A 23,972-nucleotide genomic window follows, 5' to 3' on the forward strand; every position below is an offset into this window, starting at 1 on the left:
GACAAACATCAGGAGAGGTGTGAGTGTAGCCCTGATGACCAAAAAATTCCGTTCCTCTAACCCTGCACAGACAAGCTGTTGCTGCACTGCAACTGTACATGCATGGCTGGGAGGCTTAGCTCTGCCTACTGAGCCTTATGGGGATGAGTAGGACACAAGGCAGAAAGTTAAACCTCCCTAAGAGGCTGGACTTTCTTTTGTCCCCTGCCCCAGATGCACTGCTGCAGCCACCAGTGGGTTCACAGGCTGCCAAAGAGGGAAGGTGACTGTGGCTGGAGATGAGGGGGAGATGCAGAACGTGCTCCAGAAAACCTCACATCTTGGGTACTGTCTCTATTGATGAAAAATAGGTAGGTTTGGAAAAAATGTATGGTTTAAAGCCAAAAAGACCTAGCATGGGTATGCTGAGGAAGGTAAAGGTGACAATGTTTTTCAGGAGGTGTAGAAACCCTATTTCATTTGAAGTGTTGTGCTCTAAATTGGTTTAAATAAAATGCTGGTTCAAAGGCCAAGTTTTATTTTTTTTTTCTTTGAGGGGTGTCGACTTCAAGGCACTTACAACTTTTATCTTTTTAATTCTTGTTTGGTTTTGTGGTGGCTTTTTCCACTGAACTCTAAAGGGGGAGAGAGCATGCGTTCCTACTGAACTCAGATTGCATTTTTAGGGGGCAAGTGGAAAGAACTCATGAGCAGACACACTTTCAAGGCCAGGGTGTAAATACAAAGGTTGAGAACAGACACCACCTTTGGTGGGCCGAACGGAACCTTCCACAGAATAAATTGAAACTGGAAGGATCCTGGATTCAAACGTCTCTCTTTCAGGTTGCCGCCTAGCAGGGCAAAAGTCAGAGCAACACACCCTGATCCCAACGGGCAAACAGAGCTCTGCTGGGCCCTGCTCCTCCCTCTGCCAAGGCAGCTGAGGTGTGGAAAGCACACAAGGCACGCTGGTGTGCACCTTCAGAGCGACAGCAATTTAGGCAAAAGAGCCTCTTACGGGCAAAGCGTTGCTGGTACCAGCAGTGCCAGGTCTATTTTTAATGATTTGGGAATGGAGGATGCTTTCAGCAATACATAATTAATACAAGTGCACTTCTGTTGTCTGCTGAGAGGGTAGGAAGGCCCTGGCTAACTTTCTGGGGCTGTAAAAGGAAAAAGAAAGGGTTGAATGAATCATAACGCATTCCATCAGTGGAAATTAGGTAGGAGCCAAATGAAAGTTGCTGAGAATAATTTGTTCTGATCAGAACTCTGTGGCTGGGCTGTTTCTGGAGCTGGTCATGCTTCATGGTGCAGCAGAAGGAGCCTCCCTGCCACCAGATTTGATCTGTCCTTGGGAGAATACCTGTTATAACCTTGAGCCTGATGTATCTTTACTCTTAAAACCCCAAGGGGCTGTTCTCTGAAACTGTTTCAAATAAAAAGAAGAATCAACCCAACCGCCGGTTCCTCCTAACGCGGAGTGGGGGAATTTCCTTGAAACGCATTCCCGTCCTTCCTTAGAAATAGAATTACCACAAGTCATCACGAGGCAGGCTTCAGCCGTACCCTTCAGAAGGTGAGCAAACCTTGGCAAAGTGATTAAACTTTTTTTTTTTTTTTTTTCTTGCAGTGGAAGATCAGCTCCGAAACAGGATTTCCTCCTGCAAGTGACTTCCCGAGGTCCTCTTTATGATGTTGTAAAACTGCAAGTGAGCAAACAGCAGAGCTCTCGCCCTGGGAAGCTGAAAGCCAAAAGCACGAGCGGACGATGCGCTACAGGGCACGGCAAACACGGCGGCAGCTTGGATTAAAAAAATAAATAAATATATATATGTACGTAAGTACATATAAAAAAAGGTGAAGAAAGGGAAGTGAAACTAAAAGGAGAGTTTATGCATTTCTACTTCAAAGTGTTTAAAATTCAGGAAGTGCCGTGTTTCTGGGGGAAGGGGAGCTTCGGTGAGGCGGCGCGGCCGGGGCAGCGCCGGTGCCGCCCTCAGGCCGCCCTCAGGCCGGCGGGGCGCGGCGCTGCCGGAGGCGGAGCCGGGCGGGAGGCGGGAGCGAGGGAGGGCGGCCGGGAAGGAGGCGGCGGCGGGGGGGCCGGGCTGGTCGCGGTTGCCATGGGGAGCGGGAGGGCGGCGCCGCCGCCGCTGCGCAGGGAGCAGCTGCTCCCTGACACATCCCCCGCTGCCATATTGTGTCCGCCGCCGGCCGCGCGGCTTCATGACCGCGGTGAGTGCCGCCCGCCGCCCGCCGCCCCGCGCCTGCTCGGGCCGCTCCGCGCCTTTGCCCCGCTTAGCTTGCGGCTTTTCCCTGGGTCCGGGGGGGTGAGTTCTTTTTTGTTCCCGGCGCTCCGCGAGGGTTTCGTGGGGGAAGGGGAAAGCGCGGGGAGTGTGGCGGCGGGTCCTGCCGGTGCCGGGGGAGGGGGGGCGGCGTGACCGGCGTCCCCTCATTGCCCGCGCAGGGACGGGGCGCGGAGGCGGCGCTTGCTCTGCAGCCGCTCCCGGTGCCGAGCCCTGGGAAGGGGGGTCCCCACGCACCCCCTCCCTGCGGGGCCGTGCGCCCGCGGCTCCTCCTCCCGGCGCGGCTCCGCGGAGCTCCCGCCCGCCCGCTTGCCGCGGGGGATCCCCCTTCACCCGCTGCCCCGGCTGGGCAAGCCCGGCTCCCAGCTGGGGTGATGGAAAACGCGGCCAGCGCGGCGCCGGGAGCTGGGAGCGCGGCCCCGGCGTGCCCTCGCCTCCGGGTGACCCCCCTCGCACCCCGGGCTTGGTTCGGTGAAATGAGGGCGCTCGGCGGTGCTCGGAGCCCCGGGGATGTGTGAGGGTCCGCGGCTCGCAGAGGGGCGAGAGGCGCTCCGGGGTTCCCGCGTTTTGGGGCGAAGTCCAGGAAACGGCCGGCCAAGTGCTCGAGGATCTGCACGTGGTGCTTCGGAGATTTTCCGTCTTTTTCGGGATTTTTTTTGGTGAAGTTGGGCCACGAGTTGGTGGCGGCAGCGGAGCAGCATCCTACTGCCTTGCTGCCTTACTCCTGCTTGGACACACCGGCGTGCTTGGTACTCAGGTTCTGTGGGAGCGAAAACTGGCTTTTGTTGGTCAGGGTTTGGATTATGACAAGGCCCAAACAAAGAGTAAAAGGAACAAAGAAATAAAATAAACCTTGAAGAGGACCCAGTAAAGTCATGTTCCTGCCGTGGTGCCTGCCTGTGGATGGATACTGTATGCTAAATGTGGTGTTAAACATACTGATTTATGGTGGACTTAAATGCTGAGAAAGCAATTTGATTGGCTTTGTGCCTAATCTATGAAATCAAGGTAACTTTATATATAATTTACCATATATATGTGTATATATGCACATACACTCTCCAAATCTTGTTATTGGTGGGCTTACATTTAGACAAATTTAGTAATAGGTGGGTTGTAGTATATTGGCATGTGAATCATTTAAGTTCAGTTTTGTTTCTTGGATTGGGGTTTTTTTTTCCCCCTCCTTAAAGTCTGGTGGGATGCTACACGTATGCAAGAAAAATTCAGGCTTTATCTTATGTCAGGAAACTTGAACTGGTTTGAAGGTTGCTGTTTCTTTTTTTTTCTTGGCAGGTGACAGCTCACATTTCCCAAGCTCTGCAGAAGGTAGTTGGACAGAAGTCTGAAGTGAAAGCTATGTAGTAGCAATTAGTGCAGCACAGGGCTGGAGCTGATGAACTTAGCTGGATGCCCAGCCGTGTTATCTCTGAGCTCAGCTGTGCACTGCTGCAGCAGATCAGCTTCTGCTGGGGCTTACTTGTGTCCAGCTGTGCCACTTAACTTCTGTAGAAATAGAGAGGAGGTGGCAGCTCTCACTTTGAGTTGCCTGAAATACCTGTAGGACTTTGCCGTACTTTTAGTATTTTTATTTTTTTTTGTTATCAGGTGTGCCCATAAACTGAGCAGTGCTGCTGTACACGGTGTTTACTATTGCAGACTGTGGTGGGGATGCTGTGTTGGCTGCCCTGCAGGCCCTGAAGAGAGCTGGAGGCACTGGCCCTGTATCAATCCAGGCATGTGGCCCTGAGCACTCTCAGGGACCTTGCTGGCATAAAACTCGGCTGATGTCTTTGTTGGCAGTGTCTAGACCAGAGGATGAAGTTGTGACCTGCTTTGGGTGCTGCTGCTGGGGCTGTGCTGAAGGACCTCCTCTGGGATTTTTCAGCCCGGAAGTAACATAATTTTTGTCTAAAAGGGGCACCAACCAAGGAGTGTGCTGCCTCAACAGCTCCAGCCCTCACAGAATTTCTGCTTGAGGAGCCTTTCAGTGTCCTCTAGAGAGCTCGGGATTGAAGGCACCAGCATTTCCAGCAACTCTCTGTGTCAGGACGTGCCAGTCCAGTAAGTAATGGAGCAGACAGAGGTGTGTGTAGTGGCCGAACGAGAAGTACTGCCTGGCAAGTGAGTGGAGTGCCCTGGAAAGAAGACAGAGGCTTAGGGACTTGTCAGGCTGATCTGTGCCATCTTTATTAACCACGGGCTCTGTTCTACTCAGTGCAATAGACTTGAAAATCTGACATGTTGAGCAAAAGGAAACTCCTGGTGAGTGACATAGTTTGGCATCTGAAGATGCTGTACATGGATATAGTTTAAACTGGTGAGAAAGCCATACAGTTCTCATGCAGAACTGTTGGTTCCCATAACAGCAGCAGAAGTTTTCATGTTGGTTTTATGCCTTCCTGCCCTGACATCTCTCCTTGCCTACTCACTGTTGGGGTTGAAAGGAGCTGGTATTTACGAGAGGAAGTACCCCAGGCTCTCAGAAGTCTTTTTACATGTGCAGGTTTGTGATACCTTATCAGAAAGAGCTGCACAGAGGGATGGTAGCCAGTGAGGTGGCAGAAAGGATGGGCGTTGGGAGGAGTGATAGTGTGCCCACAGCCACCCCTGCCATGCACCTCTTGATGCTGGTCTGTGCTTTGGGATGGTCTTACTGCACTGCTGTGGTGCAAATCAAGCTGTGTGAAACTTGGCTTTCCTTGCCTGGTTGCAAATGGATGAAAAGCAGCCTCTAGTCCCTGTGAGACTGCTGTCAGCAGTCTGGATGAGTGCTCACTACCTTTTAGCAGAAGTGCAACTTCTGGGTCTTTGAGCATTTGCAGTTCCTCCCCTCCCAGTAAATGAGCCCATTTCGTGCTGGCTCACCTGTAGGATGTCACTGCACTGATGGTGACTTTTCCTGAGGCAGGTAGATGGAGGCATTGAGTGCCTCATCCCCATGTGTGTGTGTTGCCCTCTCCACAACTGAAATGGTGTTGGGCAACTTCCTGCGCCGGGGCTGCTCTGGTGACTCACGGCAGCGCCCAGCTCTGCTCTGACAAGTGCTCACTTGCTAACACTGTCCACATGGGGAGGCTCCTTGTGGCTGCATGTGGGGTGTCTCTTTCCAGATCCAGTGGCTGCCTTGTCTCGTGAAGAGAACCTGAGGTGCTGCTTCATTTTTCTCCTGGCTGCATCTTTATGTGTGTGTTTGTTCCCTGTCACGTTACACCTGCTGATTTGGTGATCATGCTGGGTGATGGTGAGCTCTCCATCTCATCCTCACCATGCTGGGTAAGAAGCATGCAGTGATGTTCTGTGGTGCCTCCAAAATACAATTTAGGTCAGCAAGAAGAGACAGCTCACTGTGCTTGGGTAATAAATTACGTGGAATGGAAGAAGTACTGCCTGATGGCAGCCAGCATCTTTATGACCCCTGGTACTCTGCTTGCTCCCTGTAAAACATTATGGCTGTGGAAGCACGAGGGTTGGGTCACTGCTGCTGAGTGCTCAATGCTGACCTGTATGGTCAACAGCTGGGAAACATAGCAGCTGTGTTTGGGGCAGGAATACCCATTTTATTGAGTGGTTGCTCAGGGGCCCAGGACCATTTTAAGAGAAGCCTTGAATTTGTGCAGATAGGAATACTTATATCGAAAGTCAGTGATGTGGATTTTGACTTTTTTTTTTTTGCTGAGTGCATTCAGAGTTTTTTCCCATTATGTTCAGACTAGGTTTAGTACTCCCTGCTTTTTCCTCAAGGGTTTGAGAATGTTAGGGACTTCATTAAGTTGACTACTGCAGGCTTCATCACCCACCCTTACTCTTCTGCACACTCAGTTTTTGTGTCTTCTCTCAGGTTATTTTTATTTTCAGTGTGTTCCTATCTTGCAGTTTGTTGCTACTTCTAGTTTCCCAGTTTAAGTGTGGTCTCATGCTTGCTTTTTTTTCAAAAGTGCCACTGGGTTTTGTTATGTTTAGATTTGGGGCAAGTACGTGGTTGCCTAAAAGCCAAGTACTAGATATGAAGAGAGCTCAGCACCTGGAGAAGTTTCATGAAGTAGAGGTGAAGGAGTGGGAGCTGGGAAGCTTGCTGCTAAGCAGCAGCCACTCATCCCTCATCCTCTGGTCTGTGAGGATCATCCCCAGATCAGTTATCAGCCAGTTTGCCTTGGTTTAGGCATGTCAAGTTGTCAAAAGCAGGAGGCTTTTTTGTTTGTTTGCTTGCTTGTTTGTTTGTTTAAGCAGAAATCCAAATTCCACACTGGTGGAATAAAATTAAAAACACATTGGCCACGGTGGTCAGCACAGTGAAGAGAATTGCTTTGCCTTCCCTTGGCTTTGGAGGAGAACTTGCACTTTAGGACCTGGGAATCAGCAAGTGGGAACAGCTTTGCAATCACAAAGTTGTACTGGTAATGTGGTTTTGTGATACAGCTCCAATGGTGCTTTCCATTAAATCTTGCAGAAGGGTCACTTGGGGTGAAGCTTCAAGTTGTTGGTTTTTTCATTGGAAATCAGGAGTTTTGGTACTTTTAAGGCTGAAGGAGGCAGAAAAGCTGTGTGGAAAATAAAGCTTTATGTTTTCTAGCATTGGTAAATTTGTACTGACACCAGCTGAAATGTAGCTATGTTCACTCCTGTTTCAGGAGGATGGTGGAGAAACACACAGAAAGGTTACCCTGGAAAAGGAATTAGCATCAGAATTATTTTGCAAGTTACTTGCTCAAATGGCTTAGTTGTGAATATATCAGTGGTTTACTTTTTTTTGCATTTTAATCCACTTAGCAAGTACAGTATTGAATTTAAGGAAAATGACCCATAAGCATATCTTGAAAAGCTATTGGCTGTAAAATATTTTTCATGAAAGCAGTTATTTCCCTCCCCTTCTTGTGTCTCACCAAAGGTTTTTTCCTAATAGTTTAGATTTCACTGCTTGTTTGGGTGTGAGTTTTTTTAAAAATTATTATTTTCATATCCCAGTTTCTTTGTTAGACTCTTTTAATGTGCGTATTTTAAATCTGATGCACAGGGAGCCAGGTCCAACAGTGACTGCAGCCTCTGGAAAAGCTTCACGTTTGCAAAGTCTCTGAAGGCAGCAGTGGAATAAATGTCCCAGAGGCTCTGGGCTGTGTACAGGGTCTGAATTGGGGTCAGGGCATTTCTGAGCTCATGTATCATGTTTCTTTCAGATTTTTGTGTGTGTACATGTGTGCATTTAATTAAAAAAAAAATGCAAACTTTTATGAAAAAAGTTAGATGAAATCTTCATCTTGCTCCCTACCCTTTCCTGGGCTATGATAGGGGTTTGTTTAATCCCTTCCTTATTGAAGAATTTCTTAACTTTTCTTAATATTGGACCTTTGAATTGGTTTTAATTATTTTTTCCCCACCCTGCCTTTAATTAAATCACAGGATGTGGGAAAATATTGACATGAGAGAGACTAGGAAGTATTTCTGCAAATCCCTAGAAAACCTCTCTTCCCCTTTGAGCCCACCAATGCCAAGGTTCGAATGAGTCCACTGAGCCTATGGCTTGTCCAGTCCTTTGGTTGGTTGGTTTTATATTCAGGCTGGATTTAAGAAGGTGATAAATGCCTTTTTAATGTTTTTTAAAACTCATTTTTTTAAACTTTCCTCTGCTTTGCAAGCCAGGAGCAGCGGGAAGGGCCCTGCCTGCTGTAGGTGCTGTCCCAGGGAGCGTCTCTGGGTGTTCTTTGTCACCCAGATGTTCATCTCTTCCACAGCCACTGGGTCCAGCTTGCTGAAATCTGTGGCTGAGAACTGGTTTTATCCTCAGAAGACTGTAATGCCTTTAGTTGTCTTGGATACGTGACATCGTATAGTGTTATAATCAAATATAGGCTTCTCAGGGCTGGGGGGAGGATCTCAGCTGACCTCCAGCAGGGGTGTGAGGTGTGCAGGGCATGGGCAGCCTGAGACAAAGGAGAAGAGTGGGGGAGAGGTTGAATTAGTAGGGAACAAAATGGTTTGGTGTCATCCTTTTAATGCTCCTGGTCAGGCAGATGGGTGCCTTATATTGATGGGTTTGCATTAGTTGTGCCAGGATTTTTTTTCTTTTCCCTTCAGCATGCAAAGACTTGTAGTTGGTCCTGTGCTATGTGCACAATGACTTGGAAGTTTATCCACACTTTGGGTAGGCGAGCAGTGACAGTCATTTATTTGTCTAATTCTTGGGCTGCTTTTGACAGCATTTACTTGTATTTAAGTCAGGGCAAGCCCTTACACTTCTTGTAGATGCAAGGGAATATGGAAAATCAATAGAGGAGTTTGCTATTGGTGTAGTTGTTTGCATGCAAAAGCATGTACCAATTGTCTTAAATACTCTTACAGAGCCTGTTTGTGTCAGGACAGAGGTTGTGTATAAAGCACAGCTGCCAGGCTCTGTAACTAAGGCTGCACACCCTGAACTTGTTGAGGAAAGAGTGGGTGCAGAGCTGCTGTCATTAAGTGTGATATGGCTGAAAATCTTTTTTCCTGGATTAAAATCATGTTCCACTTCTCAGACTTGAGCAATGCATATGCATGGTAAGATGATTTTTTTTTTAAACCTGGAGGGAAATCACTGTGCTGTTGGCAGGCTCCAGGTCTCCCCACTATTAGCAGAGGTGACCTAGTTGCTTGGCTGGTCCTACAGAAATAAAAAGGTGCATTTAGTTGTGGAGAAGGTTGTCCTAACCTGGGGCACTGATGCTGTGCAGGTGCCAAAAGGGCACCTTTCATCTGGTGCCATGGTAAAGAAGGATCAAGCAGCCAGAGCAGCTCTGTTCTCACGCTGGCTTGGCATGGCCAAGGCTGTGGCATCTTCTGACAAAAGACTGAATTCTTTCTTGCCAGTTCAATGAGTCCAAGCATGGTGGCCACTGAAATGACACCTGTACACTTACATCTGCAGTGCTGGTGAGTTTGAGGAGGTCCCCGATGGTGGGATAGTGGCATCTCCTCCAGCTTTGTCCTTTAGGCCTGGATTTTGCTGGAGCTGAAACTTCTTCCGAGAAGGGCTGCCGCAAAATAAGCGTGAGGATATACTCAAGTGGCCTTCCAGTTTTGTTAAATGGTTGACCTTCATTAAAGCAACTTTGTCTTCATTAAATGCTCAGACATCAAAGCATTTGCTCCTGTGGCAGAACATGGCAGTGCTCAAGGTCTGCCATCAAAATTCAGTCACAGCTGGGGGTGTTTGTGGGGCACACGAAGATGTGCTCTGCTAGGCTGAGGACTTAGTGCTCATAACCTTTCTCAAACTTAGCTCTCCAGTGAGTTTGAGAGAAGCCTGCAAAAAATGTTACCTTCTCTTGAAACATTGAGTCTCCTCCAACGTTTTTGTGCTTCTCTGGACCTGACTGCTGCCTTGAGACACCTGCAGCCTTAATCAGCCCCTTCAGACCTGGGCTCTGCTGCTTGGGTCATGAGTGCTCAGTGAAGAGCAGGTCTTCACTGGGCTTTGGATGCTGGGCTGCCATGGAATAGCAGGGAGGTCCTGGTTTTATGTGATGCCAAAAATCTGACTGCTGGAAGAAGGTTGTCTCTCTCACCTCTTTCCTGATGCATCCTCACATTTATTTGAGCAGCCTCAGTTGACTTGGCAGCCTTTTTATCTTCTTACCCTAGAATCATAGTTCTCTGTCTGTAATTACCATGCAGAATGATGTGCTCCTTCACTGTGATACTTTGAGGGCTAAATGCTTTGGTTGGCCTTTCTTTTGAAGGTGCTAACAGGATCCTCAAGTTCCTTAGGATTTGGATGCGTGAGGCTCTGCTTCCAGTTGGAGGTGTTAATACCAGTGAAGAGCAGGATGCTGTGTCACTCTGTACTCATTGGGGGGGTAAAGCACATGGGCAGAGCACAAACTCTTCCATCTTTTTCAGAGGTGTTCTTAAAGCTATTATTCTTGCATTTGCCTGGCTGGAGGTTGCTTTCTGGCTCTGCTTACAGGGCTGGGGCTGTCCCCATGGAAATTATCAAAACATCTGCACTGGAGAGCTGCTTCTGTGCTCTTTCCTTCTCGCACTTTGCTCTCCTTGCTCTTACTGTGGTTTTTCTGCTGGGTCATCCCTGGGCACAAAACCCTGCCAGCTTACAGCAGAGATGGCTTTGGTGAATCCCATAACCCTTATGTAAAACATCAAGCCCCAAATATTGGAAGTGGTGATCTTGAAAGTGACAGCTTGGAAGCTGTATTCTCACAGTCATGTTGGCTTATAGGCAATCAGAGCACACATGGAGAAAAAAGTAGTGGATTTTGGATGTCATTAAGGGTCTGTGTGAATGAACAGGGGCTCTGGAGAGCACGCAAGCACATTTGTGTGCCTTCAGTTGTGCTCCAGTGGCACTGGTGTCGCTCCTGTGATTTTTATTTTATTTATTAGTTGATAATAGTCTAATATGGCCTTTCTAGAAAAAATATGACCTTTCTAGAAAAAAAAAATTCTGATGCGTTCATGTAGAAGGTGTGTGAGGTGGTGAACTAGGATAAGAAGGTAATGAGACGTGGATTTTTGCAATGCATCTACGAAGAGAAACATGACACTAACCTATCTTATTTACTGTAAGTATGTTGCCTGCAAATAATTTTTATTTTCGAGTAGGGCATTAAATATACTAATGATTCTCTGTTAAAACATAGTAGCATGCAAACAAATAGTGCATTGACACCATGAAGTCTACCTGATTATAAGTGCCAGCTTAATAAGTTGTTATATTTTTTCCCTTATTTTTCTGAGAAGGATGAGTCTGCCCAGGGCAATTTTGTGTTGAAAATTACTTTATTGCCCCCTTTCCCCTAAGAAATGAATACAGTGACCTCAGACTTGCATGTGTGTGTCAGCATGTGCGTGTTCTTGATCTGCCATGCTGACGGAAGATTTGTAAAGGGAGATTTCGTGTAACATGAACTGAGAGCTAAAATTACCAAAACATGGCTGTGAGGTGTAAGCTCCTTTGTGGCTGCCTAAAGAGGTGCTGAACAAGGGGACAAAGTTAATCACTATAAAGAGTAAAGAGAGCAGAGCAGCTCGCATTGCAGCAGAATTTTATCACTAGCTCTTTGTTTGTTGTTTTTTTTTAATTTAAGAAAGGATTGCAGAAGTGACATGAGCATATGTATATATGGCTGTGTTTAAAGCCAGCCATTTCTGACTGCCAGTATAAATCTGCTCTGGTGCCTTGGATGAGAAGTAAATTGTAGGGAGAGCAAAGCTATTCTTGACCAGCTATTTGAGCAGCTCACTTTGCTTTAATTTTTTTCTGACTGGGCTGGTATTTAATCATATTCATCATTGCACTTAATAGAAATAAGAAACAGAAAATAAAAATTCTATGGGTGTTTTCAAGCACTGCTACTGGTAATCTGAAGTGCAGGTGCTGTTGTCAACAGAGCTTTGCAATAGCTGGTGCAAGAGCATGTGAGTAGACCAAGAGAGGAATAAAAATTGCTGGTGGGAAATACGGTGTGTTTCCTGGGGGAAGTACAAAATCTGCACCTCGTGACTGCCTGGCACCAGGCAGGGGCTGGCAGGACTGGGGAGCATAAAATGGATTATCCTGTTGCCTTTCTGTGTCACCACTGTGGCAGCTCCATTGCATGTATTGCTCCCCCTCTCCAAAATAAAGAGGCTGGGCAGGGACACGGTGAGCTGGCTGGGTCTGGGGGTGGCAGAGCCAGGCAGTGGGCACTTGGTAGGAGGAGATGCAAGTGCAAGGAGACAAGTGTTTACTGCAAACTGGTGTAAGAAAACATCCAGCAACTGTGTCGAGCTGTCTGGTGAGATGTGATATGGAAACTGTTCTCATCTTGAGCTCTGGCACAGTGACCTGGAGCATGAAACCAGAATAATAGCACTTACAGGGACAGGGAACTGGAATGGGGTTTGGGTTTTCCTCTGGTTGTTTTGTTGGATCTTTTTATGGTTAATATGAAACATCAGCTTTGCTCTGTGCTATTTGCAGCTATGAACTTCATCTATAGCTGGAGTGTGTTACATCTATAGTGTATGTGTGTGTACATGTACACCCCCTACTTCTGTACATTGCTCACATCAGCAGGAATAAAACAGCTGTTCCCATAACATAAGCTGCTGGGAGACCCCTTTTAGAACTCTGCAAGCAAGTTGGTTTCTACTGGTGTAATGCCTCTAAAGCATGAGTAGCCTGCTAGACCATGCATTCAGTGGCAGTGTTTTATAGATAATAGTGTTATAATTAGAGTTTTAGTGTTTTGTTGTTTTGGGCTTTTTAAATCTAAGTGGTGAGCCATTGTTCCTGCAGGTCTGAGCTGCCACTTCAGTGGTTGGTCCCTTCCTGTTGAGAACTGGTCCCAGCACTCTCTGCTGTGCAGGGAAGCCCAGGTTAGGGCAGCAAGCCCTTGTAGAAGGGGAAGAAGATACTTTGGATTCAGGCAGCTCTGTGGATCCCTGGTGATGAACAGAAGGGCTGACCAGATCCTCCCCTAGAAAAAGGCAGCAGCACTTGGGAATGACTGTAACTTGTAGAGGGTTATAAAGATTTCATTTGCACTGATACCACAATAGACTTTATGCTGATTTAAGTTTTGCAATTCCTTTTTCACTCTTTTGATACCAAAGGCAGCCACTGCTAAATAGGATCAGTTTACAATATGAGTGACTTAAGAGTTAATGTGAGAGCTGAATGGATTAGATCCTACCTGTTAAGGTTTTTTCCAGGTTTCAGGTGTTGACATGAATATAGCTATTATTTCTGTGTCTGAATTTTGTGTTTCTAGATAGATACAGCAGTTTCCAAGTGCTTGCCATAAGCTCTGCTATGAACCCAGGGGAGTTAACACATGCTCATGAGTTGACTAGGAGGCTCCTATTGGACCTTGGCTCTCACCAGTGGCTTCAGTGTTCATGCACAGCGTGGGGATGGTGCAGCCCCACACTTGGGTTTGGGGGGCTCCTGCTGAATGTCACTGTGGTAATTTGCAGTGATTTCTGACCCTCTCCTCTGTTGCAGACCAGTCAAGCTAAATGGGTCCAGTCACTGGAATGACTCCGGATAAGAAGGCGGAGACGGCCGGAGCAGAAAAAGCCGCGGGACTACGGCAGTGCCATGGGGTGGGCAGCCTGCCTGACACGGGCCACGCTGGCAAGCCAAAGGCCACTGTGGTGGACAGAGATTCAGCAGATGATGAGCTCACAAATTTGAACTGGCTGCACGAAAGTACTAACCTGCTAACAAACTTCAGCCTCGGCAGCGAGGGTCTTCCGATTGTTAGCCCCCTGTATGACATCGAGGGTGACAGTGTGCCATCCTTCTCACCATCCTGCTACCAGAACCCTGAGAAAAAATCCTCCACTTCCAAACCTCCTTACTCTTTCAGCCTTCTCATTTACATGGCCATTGAGCAGTCCCCCAACAAGAGCTTGCCAGTCAAAGAGATCTACAGCTGGATCCTGGACCGCTTCCCCTACTTCGCCACGGCCCCCACCGGCTGGAAGAACTCGGTCCGACACAACCTCTCCTTGAACAAGTGTTTCCGGAAGGTGGAGAAAAGCCATGGCAAGGTGAGACCTAGTGGAGCAAGTTTGAAACTCGGGGAGAAATGGAGAAGGTTCTGTTGTTCTTAAGCACGTTTTGTTTGGGTTGTTTTCACCCCACTGTGTACTCTTAACATTTGCAGATGGAGGTGGTTTGGAAATGCTGCTTCCCTGAAATCACAGGATGACAAAACTCACTGGGTTTTGTTATTTATTGTTGACCTGGGTACACCCAGCTGTGGTTGTCCTTTTTAGATCTGGCACACATGCAATTGCAAAGGACTGAAATTTCAGATAAGTCTCCTAGGAATTCTTCTTGATGAAACTTCTTAAACTAGTGCATTCTCTGTTTTCCAGTGCTGAAATTGTTCCCTGCTTTTCCAGAATGGCCATGGCTACAATTGCACTGGCAAGCAGAGGAGATTGTGAGATACCAGGCAGGGAAGCTGGTAGTAGGGGTGTTCCCTGTCTGGGTGCAGATGTGGTCCTCTGCAAGATGTCCTTGCTTGTGGGCACACTGGTTGTATGTGGCTGAGTGTTCCTCAGTCCAACAGCTTTCTCAAATCTTAAATTGACTCTTATTATGATCTCCTGTTACACTTAGCACAGCTCTAGCTTTCCAATAACCTTATTAATTCTTGCATTTAATGGGCTGTAATGCTTTAACATATAAGATGTGCATCTCTGTATAGTGCAGACACACTTCTTAATGTCAAGGATACTCTTTTCTGTACAAGTTCTTTCCTCTTATGATTTATATGATTTTACTAGTGACTTTCTTCCTTCCTCTCTCATTCCCCATCTTGTCCCTCAAAGAGCTGGCTCTGACTTAAATAAACTAACAAACCACATACTGAAAGTCAACAAACAAGTCCTGTGCTTGGAGGTCAGACTTGGTGGTAGCAGGCTTGTTATCAGAAATGCCTGCAATGCTTGGAGTGCTTGACAAGCTCTCACTGTAGAGAGGAGTTCTGGAGCTGAGTGGGCATTGGGGAGGACTGTCTTGTACTTGCAGGACTGAACACCACTGCTTCTCAGTACTCCTGCTTCTGCATTAAATTGTTAGGGTGTTGTTTCCACAAGCAGCAGCTTTGCCCTGAAAAAAAAAAGTGACTTTTTATTGCAATGTGGCAAGTCCATTAACTGCCCCATTGCTGAATTCTGCTGAGTGTTAGGACAGGCTCTTAACGTGGCTCAAGGTGCTGTAATGGGGTAGCTGAGATGCTCAAGCTGTCCCTGTGTGGACAACTGGATCTGAGCAGGGACCACATGCTGCTGTAGGTGACAAAAGTGCTGTTAAAGGCCTGGGTGGCCCTGTCCAAGGAGGGTGACATGAGTTTCAAAAAAATTAAGGCAGGAAAGGGAAATCTAAATTGATATGAGTTCCTTCTGTCTGTGGATCTGTCCTTAAATGTTCTGATGTTTTCCAGCCTCATGTGTTAGGAGTTACTTGTCTTGGCATTTGGGTGGCAGGAGCTTGACACTGCTTGGTCCCCTGCTTACCCTGGCATCTCCATGAGTATTGCTGGGCTCAGAGGGTGGCTTGCTGCTCAATGTGACATCTCTAGTAGGAGCAAAATGCAGAATATCTCCCATTGCTACTAGCAAGGTGATGCTGATGTGCTCTGTCAGTGGTTTCCCAGGGCTCTAGAAATTGCACAGCTCTGTAATTCTAAAGAACAGAAACTGCACTTACAAAAAAAACCAAAACCCAAAAAAGCCCCTCCTGAAACTTTGCTGAAGCTTCCTCATTTCTAACAAACAGCAGTTCAATCTTTACCCCCTGCCCTGCTTAGAAAAGGACCAGATGAGGGTACTGCTCCAAATTCTTCCTGCAAAATAAGTCTGTGGCACACAGCAGCATGCCTGGACCCCTCAGGTGATGGAAATGCTGCAGACCTCTTTGGATGAGCTCCTCAGGTGGCACTTCTTGGAGCAAGCAGCAGTTGCTCACAAGCTCATTTTGCTGATCCTGTTGCCTGTAACCATGTGCTAGCCATGCCTCTGGGTGCTTCCCTGAAAGGGCAAGATTATTTGTATTTTTTTTTCTTGGTTAATGGCATTTTGTACTTCAAAGGGAGCACCCAATCAGCTTTCTTCTATGCCAAGTGCCTGTGGAAGCAGAAAGGTCCATGGCATATTGTATCAGAGGAGCCTGGTTCATTTGATAACATCAGGGTATGAAGGGTTTTAAAGCCTTTCTAATGAATCTGAGCTCTTGTGCTGGAAGAGTCTAAATATCTGCCAGTAGGTGATGGATGGCCTGTGCCCCTGCATCTCTGACACCTCCCTGGCTATTGCTGCTGGCTGTCAGCTGTGAAATCATCTCTTTGAGATCAGGCAGCCAAAGAAGGAAGAGTCCTCATCTTTGCCATAATGCTGATATTTTGTTTTGGTTTGGAAGTGCACATTGAAGGAAAGCTGATTTTTCCACACTTACCCCCATGAGCTGGCACTGCAGGGCAGTTTCAGGACACTTGCACTGGACTCCTTTTGGCTGGTGCTGACCAGGAAGAGTTGCTGCAGGAGCATTTTTACTGTGCCCTGGTGGCTCTGGGTGTTGTCCACAAGACCCTGCTGGAGCAGATCTGACCAGAACACCCAAGGCACAAACAGGTGACCCCTGAGCACTAACTCCCTTATTCTGCAGAGCTCTCTCCACCAAACTGTGCCTCATCATGTTGCAGATGTAGCTCTGGATGGTCATAGCTGTGGCTGATTGTTCTGCTATATTTGCATCAGCCAGCTAAATACCTGCAAGCTGCAGGGGTTCAGGGGTCTAGGACAGCATCCAGCAGAGACTAGGAAAATCTGTAGTTGCTTGGACCACTGGAAAAGATTATATATTGTGGTTTTCTTTTAATGAGTGGTGCTGAAGGGAAAGTAACAGCCTTGAGATGCCTCATGAATCAGCATTGCAGTCAAGAGGAGGAACTTGTTGAGCCATGGGATCAGGATGGATGGACATCATTACTCTGCTGAAATACCACTGCCTGCTCTGTGTGCACACAGCACACTGCTGCTGTATCTAAGTAGTGTGTCAAGGTTTACCCCAGAGCCACCAGCTGAAATACCCTTTCTTGTAGAGCTGCAGTCGAGAGCATGTCTGCAGTCAGCCAGGCAGATGAGATTTCCAGTGGGTCTCTGGTAGTGGTGTGATGAACATCAAGGGGGTGATGCTGGAGCAGTCCCAGGGACACCTGCTTGCCTTGCAGTGTTCCTGCTGTGGCCCTGGTGCCCCTGAAGATATGGAGGTGTGATTGTGAGTCAGGGATCCTCAGAAGATACAGCTCTTGGCGCCTACACTGTGATGTTGCTTTTTTTGAGGGAGCAGCATTTGCTCCACAGCACAGGAGGACCTCAAGTGAAAAGGGGTTTGGGGCTGAAAGCCATGAAGAGTCTCCCTGTTCTTTGCTTAGACTTGTTTTTATGATTACAGCAATTCATTAATTGATGCTGAGGAGAAGAGGTGTGAGGAGGCAGGATCAGCATCCACATCAGGCATTAATTTGGCAGGCCTCTGCTTGCATGGATGTGGCCCTGCCACTGTTTCCTCTAGAGGCTGAGGATTACAGGGCTTCAATATCTTCAACAAATCTCCTTTTTCTGGGTTTAGGGTTTTGGTTTTTTTGTTTGTGTTTGGGTTGTTTTTGTGGGTTTTTTTTGTCAAGAGATGGTGATAAACAATCTGTGTAGCTTTTCAAGTATTTGGGCAAAGAGCAGGGCAGGTCCCTTCCATAAGCCTGTGGAGATAGGAGAGAGATGCCTTTTATGTGGTAAACCTTTTGGTGAATGTATTTTATACCTCCTTCCACACAGACAGTATTTTCCAGTGGTTCACCTTCTCAGGTGGATGCAGCTGGTGAGCACTGTCCCTACCTGATGGAGCCAGGACTGCTGCCCAGGTGTGAGGCTGATGGATGGACAGCTCTCAGCAGCATGGGAACATGTGCCTGCAGTGAGCCTGAGCCACCAGCACCAGCCCAAAGCTCTGCTTTGGTTGTTCTTTGGGCTTTGCTCACTGGACTGGTGGGGGACTGTGGTGGGGTGGTGGTAAACAATAAGGCTGGATTATGGGAGGCATTTTGTTTCCAACCCAGATTTCTGTAATCCAGCCCTGAAATGCTGGGGGCTGGAAACTTACTGTCTTTACAAAATAGCTCCAATGCTTCAAAACACAGGAATTATTTTCCTTCCTTTATTTTTGCCGAGATAAAATCCTGCAAGTGAAATTAGAAACATTAGAAAGATGCAGAAAAGGTGATATACCAAAAACTAACCTCAGAACTATATGATTGCCCCTGTTTTGAGTTGCAGAGTAAGAGCCTGGTGGCCTCTTTTCACTGACTCAGGAGGGATTTTTCTTTAGATCAGAAGTAAAAGTTACACCTACATTTCATTCCAACACTTGCCTCACAGTTGAAATGAAATACTAACCTCCAAAAGATAGTTTAGCATTTTAGAGTGTCCTGAATTAGTCCTTGCTAGGAGGAATGGCACAGTCTGTTCTGGCTTGTTTTAAAGGTGGATATTGGTTCTGTGGCATTTCCAGCTCCAGCTGTGGCAGGCTTTCCCCTAACATGTGACTCTTGATTTCAGACCTGGGCTAAAATCTACCGCCTGTCTTTGCCAAGCAGAGGGTGCAGGCAAAGCACAGGAGCAGCTCCATCGCCTCTTCAGCTCAGTGTCTACTTTTAGTATCTCCAAAGGTGGGTGGAAGTGTGGTTTCACATTACACATGACCCAAAGAAGAAGTCACCCTGTTTACTGCCTGTTGCATTGGATCTGTCAGTATCTGGATGGCTTCAGGGTGTGCCCGGGTTCAGCTTGCTGTTGCAATACCCACCCAAAATCCTCGTGTTTTGTTGTCAGGGCAGCAAACTGGAGGAGTACCTTGCTGGGAAGATCAAAGAAGGAAACTATCTCCCAGCAGCTGAAGTGAATGAGGCATGAAGAGAAAGTGCTCACCCAAAGTAGCAGATAAACAGTGTAGAGAAGTGGTTTGCTGATCAGGAGACTTCCTGCTACTCCCTGGGGGCAACAGCCTCCAAACTGTGAAAGGGAGGGGGTAAAACAAAAAGCCAGTTGCCCATGGTTGGGCTACTGGGAAAAGGGGTCTGGGAGAGGTGCAGGAAAAGGATCAGGGTGTTAGTCTGTCACTGAGATGATGGATAGAGCCAGTTGGGAGGATGCTCCCTGTTATTCCTAGGTTGATAAATCATCCTGCCAGCCACCATGGCTGTTTATTAATTAAAAGTAAGCTTCTTGATAAGTATCTTACAGGCTGTGCTCAGTTTTAGCATGGAAAGGTAAGTATAAGGAAGATTCAGGTTTAAAAATAAAACAAACTTGGAGAGATGCAGCAGCTCAGATCTTTATTAAATGCAGTGGCTTCAGTAGCAATTGCAGAGTTGCATTTCTTTCTCAGCTGGGGCTCTCCCTGGCTTGATTTTTCTCTATTGATAGCAAGGTATTTTCTCAGAAAACTCTGTGACTTATATAGAACCACAGACTCTTATGCTTTTTTTAAGTCCTTTTTAGTCTAGAGTAAGTCATGGAGCATCCATCCATAAATTGATATAATTGCCCCCTGTGATTCTGGCAGGAAGAGGCCAGCTGGCCACTGTAGACTCACAGGAGCTTCTCCATGAAGCTTGAGTTTCTGCTCTCATATTTAGCCTCCAGAAATCTTCAGAAGGATCTTCTATTCAGGTGTACAACTGCCCCATCCTTTAGCCATGTATATTTCTATTTCTGTAGCATCTGTTTTCCCCAAAAAATCTGGTGCTGTTATGTGCAGAGCTTTTAGCTGATGTGTCAGGTCAGTGATTATAGAATTGTTTTAAATGTCCTATCTAATTTTCTTCTTTAAGTTGCAAGAACTAGCAAGCTCAAAAAAATAGGTTCTTTAATCAGTAAATTTGTGAAGAAAGCTTTGAGATAAGCAAGAGGTGCTTTATCTTCCTTAAGTTTCAATATCTTAAATTTAATATCAAGAATGACAAGCACAGGGCTGCTTACATTGTTAGGTGCATCAAAAATACATTCATTAAGTTTTCAGATTTTGAAAAAATGGGAACAACCTATTTTGTAGCTGGACATTGAGCAAGATACTTTTCCAGGGTGGTGTAAAGTTTAATGAGTATGTGTATATGTAGCAATGAGTGTATAAACCAAAGGGAAGGTGCTTTGTTTCTTTACCTAGAAACCTGTTAAAGAAAAGATTGCTGATCAGTTTGCTGGTGCCTGGACAGATTCTTAAACTCACAGCTGTGCTTTCGAGTGTTAAAATAAGGTTTGCAGCATTTAGGGGACAAATAGGGATGGGAATGAGGCTTTAGAGAAGGGGTTTTTTAGATGCTATCCTAGCCTGTAAGATGGGTGCTTCCATAGTGTATAATGAGAGTCTCAGGACCATTTTTTTAACTTTGGGACCACCCACAAAGGAGCTGCCTGTGGATGTTGCCTACCTGCAGTCACTGCACTGTGCTGCAGCTTGGGGATACTTAGTTAGAAAGGACTGTACCAGCCTGGTCCTGGATTTTCTAATTTGCTGTGTTTCTTCGTTGCAGGTGAATGGAAAAGGGTCATTGTGGTGTGTTGACCCAAAATACAAACCCAATCTTGTCCAAGCACTGAAAAAACAGCCTTTTTCCTCAGCACTTGCATTTTATACTCCGCCGGCGTCGCCACCCAGGTAGGTGAAAGTTCTCATCTGAGCAGGACGTTGCTCCAGAGCAGAGTGTTGAAGTGCTGTTTTCTGATGCCACCCAAGAGCAGAATTTGAGTGGGCCTTAGAGACCAGCTCAATGAGGTGGGGAGATGCAATGAGCTCATGCTTTCCAGATAGCACATCTGGGTTGTGTTCAAGTCTCTTATTAACTTGGGAAGTTTAAAAGAAGGTCAGGGGTGTGCTGGCTGCTTTCTGGAGAGCCCAATTTCTCCAAGAGGGCAGGCAGTCCTGGGAACTGGAGCAAAATCCTCTTCTAAGCACAGTCCATCAGGACTGTTCTAGAGTGGTGCCTTGTGCTGCTCTGTGGAGGAGGTGAGTGTCTTCTCCTGTAAGTCACTTGTCTGGATATAAAATGTGTCTGTGCTTTTGTCAAAAATAATGCAACTTTTCCAGAGTCTGAAGTGCTGAGATGCTGCTCTGAGAGGATTGTTTTTCTCTGAGGCTGTTTAAAAGCCTTTTGAAGCAGGGATAGAAAAGAGCCTTTGCCATAAATGTAATCTGAGATGGGGAATGCAAGACTTCTGAAACCAGGACTTCCTTTACCAACACAGTTTTAAGATTGGGCAATTTTGGACAATTTGAAGTCAAACTCATGTATCCTGAGTAGAGGAAGAGGAGCAGCAGCTGGGTCAGCCTGGGAAGGCAGGAGGACAGAATGCAGAGCAGCACGTTGGGTGAGCTCAGTTCTGAGAAAGGCATGCAGCTGGTTTGTCTAGTTCAGGAAAGAATTTGGGTGAGATAAGAGGTAATTAAGGTGTCTGTACATTGCCCTTTGCCTTAACCTTACTGCATGGAGTTTCCTTAACAAACAGGAGGAGCTGGGATTCCTGGAGGAGAATTTACTGAGCAGATGTTTCTCAGGGTCCAGCAGGACACTGATCCTGGGAGCTGGCTCCCCTTGCAAGCCTTAGGGGCTCAAGATTTTTGTGTGCCATGGCCTTGTCCAGTGGGGTTTGTAACCCACAAGATATAACCAATTGTCTCTGGTCTCTCTCCAGCCTGGACTGGAACAAGCCAGGCAGAAGTATCCTGTTTTCCAGCTTTCTGTTGCAATTGGGAGCGTTACTAAAATAACCCTTAAACATATAAGTATTAAGAAGTAGTCAGACTGGAAGCTATGAGATGACTGGTAGTATTGCTTGGGGTTTATGGGAATAAAGATTTTTGAAATGACTGTAATTGGTCTCTGGAAGATAATGCTTTTACAGGCTTTAATGTCTCTGTGTAAGGGTATGGACTTCTGGTTTTGGGTAAAACTCAAGCTTTGGTCCTTGAAAGCTTTAATGCTCTGTCTGTGTTAGTACAGCCAGACTTGAAAATGTAGAGAATAATACAGATGGGAAGGGACCTCTGGGTGTTGTCTGTCCTGCCAGAGGTGCAGGGGATTGACAGACTCAGCCTAGGGCAGGGTGTTCAGAGCCTTGACCACTTAAGCTTTTAAAATCTCCAGGATCAGTGCAGCTAAAGTTGTGTTCAGTGTGGTTTACTTAGCTTGGATAAATGCAACATACCAGAATTAGGTGTGAGGAAGGAGACATTTCACGTGCATGCTAAAGTACTTGGAAGATGAAAACTTTATTTTGAAGCTGTTGTTTTTGGTAACTTTTTTTTTTCCTTTACTGAAGGACTAGTCACACTTGCCAACAATTACAAGGAAATCCTGGATCTAATGAAGCCAGATGGCAAAATTCCCACTGACTTCAACACGGGAAGGGTTTTGCAGTGCTTGTATTTATGAGCACAAGAAAATAAGAAAAAACATATTAAGATACCAAACTGCTCCCTAATGAAAGCTGGTTTATTTTCCTTCAATGATAAAAAACATTTATGTGACTTTCCATCACACACAGAAAAACATGCTTAGATTTGATTTAAATTCTGGCCTGATTTTGGGAAAGGGCCCCCCAGGATCTCCCTTGTTGTAAAGAGAGAGGAAGCCCAGAGGTTCAGCTGGAGAGAGGCTGAAATACTGTCCAAATTTATCTTCAGAGTGATCCTAAAATTCAGCTGTGACAGTCTCTGAATTTTCCTGTGGGAAGACTGGTGTTCATAATTATTTTACAGTGTGTTTGTGAGGAGTATGCCTATCAGTCAGCGCGATTTTAAAATAAAATTTAAGCTGTTGCTTTGAGCAGAAGCTTTCCAAAACTGTAATCTGTGTCTAGTGACACTGAAATTTGTATTATCATAGATGATTGGCATCGCTGATGCATTTTATTTCTGCACAGCTTGTTCAACAAGTCGTTGTGAAGCCCCTGGCTGCATTCTGGTTCTAGTGCTACACGAATTACAGCCCTGGGCACAGCCACAGTCCTCATCTTGCTCATACCTTATGCATGGCTTGTCTTAATCAATACCAGGCAATAATTTACTTTGGGGGAGCTCTATATGAACATGATTTTTGAAGGATCTGAGTTAGACAAAAGGATGATGATGTTTAGCATCTCTTTGTACAATGTATCTGAGGGGTGCAAAGCCAGCCATTTTGGGTTAGACTGTTGCTTTCCTTTATTTTAAATTTCTTTTTCCTTACCCATTTTTGGATCTGTTCCCTTTGCACTCTGTGGCTGCTACAAGAAAAGATACAAGACAATGAACTCTAGTTTTGCACATTTTTGCCATTCAGCTGAAGTTTCTGTTGCAGGTTGGGCTTGAAAATTCTGTCACCACCCTTCAGATTCTTCCAGCAGCACTATAAAAGATGCACATTGCTACATTTCATGCAATTTTAATAGTGTGTACTATTTTTGTTGTAGTTATTTCTAACTGCTCACTAATATATTTATAAGAAACTGAATCATTAGAGCTGAGTGTGTAGCAGGAAAAAAAAAACATGTGAAGGCTTTAACTTGCCCTTTATTTTGTGAGGGATTTAAGGGTACTTTATCTCATGCAAAGCTGGTCTGATTATAAAAAACCACCCTGGATAGCATCAACATCAAAAAGCAAATGATCACAAGTGGTCCTTACCTGTCCTCTGAACATCCCTGTATGAGCTAGTGTTTTGTTCAAGTGTAGGTTTTATGTACTGAAAAATACATACCTTTGCTTAAAATCCAGCCTTTAGGCAGGTATAGAAAATCTGTAGAAGTCAGTGACTCTTGCCAACAAGATTTTTGCTTAGTGTGTGTATTTGAAGGTATTTTCCAAGTGCTGGTGGTGGCTTAAATAATGCTACACAAACTCTGAACCAGTGCTGAGCCATCTACTGAGGGAGCAGAAATTGCTTGCCTTCCTGTGGTGAATAAGGTTGGTTTTGTTTTCAGCCTTCTGTGATCATAATATTATGTACAAATCATTTGCCCAGTCAGGGCTTGGATTTGAGCTGTTGAATTTCTTTTCCAGCAGGTCGTCGTCCCCTCACTACCTGACTTCGGTCCTTCAGCAGAATCATGGCCGATCTCTCAAAGGTAAACTTGGAATTTCCTTTCACTCTCCTCCCCTGGTTGTGG

General features: G+C 46.1%; 1 protein-coding gene across 9 annotated transcripts in view; it reads left to right on the top strand.

Moving 5' to 3' along the window:
• The first annotated feature begins 948 nt into the window (after nucleotides 1-948).
• The window catches only part of FOXN2 (forkhead box N2), a 30,285-nt gene continuing 7,261 nt past the window's right edge, over nucleotides 949-23,972 (top strand). Inside the window, exons 1-5 of one of the 9 annotated variants that reach the window (XM_056488154.1) lie at nucleotides 949-1,113; nucleotides 1,613-1,815; nucleotides 13,264-13,814; nucleotides 20,360-20,484; nucleotides 23,866-23,930. In XM_056488154.1, the coding sequence (XP_056344129.1) occupies nucleotides 13,278-13,814; nucleotides 20,360-20,484; nucleotides 23,866-23,930 (727 nt within the window). In that variant the 5' untranslated portion in view covers nucleotides 949-1,113; nucleotides 1,613-1,815; nucleotides 13,264-13,277. Of the gene's footprint in view, nucleotides 1,114-1,612; nucleotides 1,816-2,119; nucleotides 2,314-2,593; nucleotides 3,294-4,232; nucleotides 4,350-13,263; nucleotides 13,815-20,359; nucleotides 20,485-23,865; nucleotides 23,931-23,972 lie in introns of those variants that run through there. The other 8 variants (XM_056488155.1, XM_056488150.1, XM_056488157.1 and 5 more) reach the window with 8 other exon arrangements.

This window comes from Oenanthe melanoleuca, chromosome 3 (genome assembly GCF_029582105.1).
Source record: "Oenanthe melanoleuca isolate GR-GAL-2019-014 chromosome 3, OMel1.0, whole genome shotgun sequence".
In the NCBI taxonomy this organism is placed as follows: domain Eukaryota; kingdom Metazoa; phylum Chordata; class Aves; order Passeriformes; family Muscicapidae; genus Oenanthe; species Oenanthe melanoleuca.